Source organism: Haplochromis burtoni, unplaced genomic scaffold (assembly GCF_018398535.1).
Source record: "Haplochromis burtoni strain Fernald_Lab_line unplaced genomic scaffold, NCSU_Asbu1 Contig_24, whole genome shotgun sequence".
Taxonomy (NCBI): Eukaryota; Metazoa; Chordata; class Actinopteri; order Cichliformes; family Cichlidae; genus Haplochromis; species Haplochromis burtoni.
This window is the reverse complement of record NW_024582385.1, coordinates 3,399,489-3,403,951: the sequence shown is the minus strand read 5'-3', so window position 1 is coordinate 3,403,951 and position 4,463 is coordinate 3,399,489. Positions and strand designations below refer to the sequence as shown.

The 4,463-nt window shown below is 39.5% G+C and overlaps 1 protein-coding gene across 4 annotated transcripts in view; it reads right to left on the bottom strand.

The window, feature by feature from the left end:
- Positions 1-4,463, bottom strand: part of dlg2 (discs, large homolog 2 (Drosophila)) — a gene marked incomplete in the record, with an annotated part of 191,521 nt that overhangs the window by 178,645 nt on the left and 8,413 nt on the right. For all 4 annotated transcript variants that reach the window (XM_042218875.1, XM_042218876.1, XM_042218877.1 and 1 more), the window contains 1 exon segment: positions 3,421-3,552. In XM_042218875.1, the coding sequence (XP_042074809.1) occupies positions 3,421-3,552 (132 nt within the window).

Sequence of the window (4,463 nt, the reverse complement as noted above, 5' to 3'; positions counted from 1 at the left end):
CCAGCTATCGTTCAATATCCCTTATTTATGTAGACCTTAAAATAATCTGCAAAGCTGCAGAAGATCTGCAAAGATCAGAGAAAATAACCCCCCTCATAACTCATCCTGACCAAACTGGCTTCACTAAAGGTAGCACTCATCAACAAATACACGTAGATGACCTAATTTGATAGACTGTTCATACAGTAAAAACACTGAAACCACAGTATTGTTTCTAGATGCAGAAAAAGTGTTTGACAGAGTTAACTGGAAACTTTTATTGATTTTATTAATTTGGTTTTGGAAACTCTTTCATGAACTGGTTACAAATATGATATAATTCCCCAACAGCGTGTTTCAGAACAAACGACCAAACAGCGCTTTCTACTCTGGGAGAGTAGAAAATGTAAGAATCAGTCCATTTACCAACAACAGATATTTCTCTGGTACTTCCTTCAAAGAAATTGAACACGACACTTCCTTATTCTGGGTATAACTATGGCATCACTTTCAAATTGGTCTATACTTTATTTAATAATGCATTTTGAGGTCAAACTGAAAGAAAGCCAAATGTAAATGTGAGATCAGAGGTCAAATGTGACATATCTGGATGTAAACTGCAATGTTATATTTATAGTATCATTTCCTAAATGTTGCTAATACAAATATACAAACAAGCATAGTTTTAAAAATAAAAGACAGTTTATGAAGGTCCAGTGTCCAAAGTAAACTGGTATTTAGAATCCACACGTATCATTTCCAATATAGATAGACAGATCTAATTTTATTTCGAACATGCAAATATAATTGAAATAACAAGAGAAAATCTGTCAATTGACATCTGTCAATATAAACAATGACAGTAAGAAACAAGCACTTTGACATTTAGATCAATCTACTGACCTGTAAGGAGAGGTCAAAGTTCAAATGTGACATGATATTTTATATCTTTATGGTGCTTTCTATGCTGACAATACATGCTGCACATGTAAGTCGACCTTGAACGTTATGGTGGATGTAAGCTAAATGTTTATGTACTTGAACACATGAACACAATCCCACTCTGCACCCTCACACAATTTTAACAGAATTCACTGAAACACTTTCAGTTTATCAGGCTCAAAGACACACAGAATGACACTCACGCAAAAACACCACCTCCTGGATGGAGGTAATTACAGTGCTCCCTCGCTATAACACGGTTCACCTTTTGCTGCCTTTTTTTGTGCATTTTTTTCTTTTTTTTTTACAGCGCATTGTGTTCTGCCTCCTGATTGGCTAATCCTGTGCTGTGTCTGCTGTACAGGACAGGATGTGTTCAGCTTGTCAAATTTACATAAATCTTCGATCACTAGCAGTGTGACTCTGAAGTGCTGCACTGTATGTTTGTAAGTTTTCTCCCCAACAAACAACGATGTCGACGAAACGTTTTGCTCCATCAAAGGCTCCTGCAGTAGCACCCAATGAAGATGCCAACCATCGCACAAACAGCTGGACTTCTGGTAGGAGTTACCATATTTTACGGATTATAAGGCACATTAGGCGAAACAAAACAGTCAGATAAGTCTAACTTTACTCATTCTTCTTGCTTCCTCTACTTCCGTACCATTGATGATTCATTAATGTTGAATTCTCTGCAGCTGCTCTATTCCCGTGTTCTGGACCTGAAAACATGGTTTTATCTTTGGTTTCATTCTGTAATACTGGACCTATTTTTCTACGAAGGTTTGAACTTTGAGAGTTTAAACAAAAGAGAAAAGTGTGAAAATGTTCGTGCCTGTCTGAGAAAAGTGTATAAAGTGTGTAGTGAGAGGTTTTCCAGCCTTAAAACATCTATAAAAATTGTAAAAACGAAAGTTGGCTTCTTCTCAAATTTCACCTGTCGCGGCTTATTTTTAGAACGTAACTCCCGCGACAAACGAGGGACCGCTGTAATGTTCGTGGTGCTTGCTATTCATTAAGTATAGTAGACAGTAGATGGTAAAGATCATGGTTTTAACACAAGGTTCATTTAGCTTTCTAAAGCAGAAAAGAAAAGAAATAGCTTATTTGTCCCATATTCAGGGTATTATTTTGTTTCAGCATTTTAATATTAATTTGACCACAACAAACATATAAAAAAGACTAAAGGAATTTTGCGCTGCTGTGGTCATCAACCTCGCTGTCAAGCTCAGCAGACTGAGACAACTGGTGGCATCGTTCTTTGGGTGACGGGGAGGTGTGTTTGCTTTATGTGCAGTTGGCAAGCTCATCTGTACTTCTGTGTTTTTAAAGAATAAATACCTCATGGCACAACCACATCCAGCAGCATATCTACAAATCTGAGAGGAAACTCTCCTGCTAACAAACCTGCTAAAATATGCCATTAATACTAACCAAAAAGTACAGTAACATTTGATCAGAGTCGTTCAGCTGCTCAGAGGAACGACTCCAGAGAGGCAGGGATGATGAAGGGGTTGAATCTAGACACGAGTCCACTCTGCACTGAGGGGGTTTAGCCAGAGTGACTATGCCACAGGCCAGATTATCATCTTACAAAGCACCTAATGCTTTGTAAGATGATTAAATCTATTTCAGGAGGGATTTATTCCATAGCAGAACTCAGTGATTGCAATGTCTTGATGGATGCTCTATCATCCAGGTAAGGAAATCCCCGAAGGTTGATTCTGTTCATCTGGACGTTTCAGCTGACGGCAGGTTTCCCCAATCTTACAGCACATTTGCATAATCAATACAACTAGCACCACTGGCAAACAATGGGCTGTGAGGTCAGTTTTTTGATCATTAATATGCAAATTATTATGACCATTGATGAGCAACCATTGATCAATGACCACTGATCTATGCTTGCAATGTCTACATCTTTCTCACCATTAAAGGAATTTATAAGATGTGTTTGGCTATATCTTTAGATGTTAGCAGTAACGAATGTGTAACAATTGCACACACACTAATAAAACCTTGTAATGATGCTGTCAGTTTGAAGCAGTCAGTTGTGGTTTTGGAAAATATTGGACGATCTTGCAGCACCGCTACTCTGTCCACCATTCATACACAAGTTTCTCCCTGACTGGATTTGCCAATCAAAGCTGTGATCATGACGTTGCACCGTATTTCAACAGCATCACAGCAAGTTAGTAATTAAAGTCAAACTTATGAGAAAGGTGACCCTTTGAAAACAAATCAGTGTGATAAGAACTATTAATAAAAATGTATCTGAGGAGAACTTTTTTGTTTTAGCTTGACCCCAGCAACAATCTGGAAACTGTGACGGTCATTCATATTGCAAACCAGCCCACGCTACTCTTCTTGCATTCACTCTTCACAAGGTCACCAACACAGTGATCTATGTATTTACAAAAACTTTTGTTTTGAAAATCACCACAGTATGAACTTAAAGCAAATGCTGTCTGCTTGATACACTGTGGCTGTGCGACTTACCAAGAAGAGCTTCAAACAGGTTGCTTTTGAAAATCCCCATCACTCTTTGAATGGCAGTTTTGAGCTGCTGCTCCTCCGGTTTCCTCAGGTTAGTGCAGTATTCCTCCAAAAGTGCAAGGGCTCGAGCTGTGTCTGCAGAGCACAGAGGAAAAAAGGCTCTGGGGTTTCCTTGGTTTATTTTTCTCATGGATAATTTATGTAAAATATATACATTGATCTGGTAATATTTAATATCCTGTGCTAAAAGGTTGATTCTCTTCATCGAGACAAAGCATTTTCAGTGGGAGAAACGTTTTGTCACTCATCCAAGTGACTTCTTCAGTCTCAGCTGACTGCAGGTTTCCCCACTACCTTTGCATACTGACTGAAACTAGCCGACTGAAGAGAGGATGCCACACCGAGGATGGGGACAAGTGGGTGAAAAATTTGTCATCTAAGCAGAGAAAAACATCCTTGCACAAGCGTTGAACTTTGCTGTGACGCCTAGACAAATCCTGCCTCAGAAAAAAGCGATTTGAAACAACAACATTGCAGATGTTGAAAGTTTCGGCCTGTCTCAACAATGCAAGGCCACCAGCATCCAACATCAGCATGGAGGAGAGGAAGGTACTCACATCACTTATTAATGACAGCAACATTATCATCCTTCAGGCAGACATGGGTAGGGTTGCTAAACCAGAAAGACTATCGTGACCCGTCATTAGGCAGCTTGAATTTAGTTGGGAAGTGAGAGATGTCAGTATGGACGCAGATGATGGGCTCGTACTATGTTACATCTCTCTTCAATTGTGTTCCAGTCACTGAAGCAGTGGAAGTAGTTGATAAGAGATGACAGGATGACCCCAACCTCAGCAACAGGACCACTCTCAGCACCAACCACATGTGTTTGCTCTGTGTCTTCATTCCACACATTTCATATACAAGGGTCAGTACTATTACACATTAACTCAGTGGACCGACACATCAGATTCACCAGGGAGGATATGAACAGTGGCAGGTTAGCCTTCTTAGACTGTGAGATTTCCATCAGTAATGGGGGACAT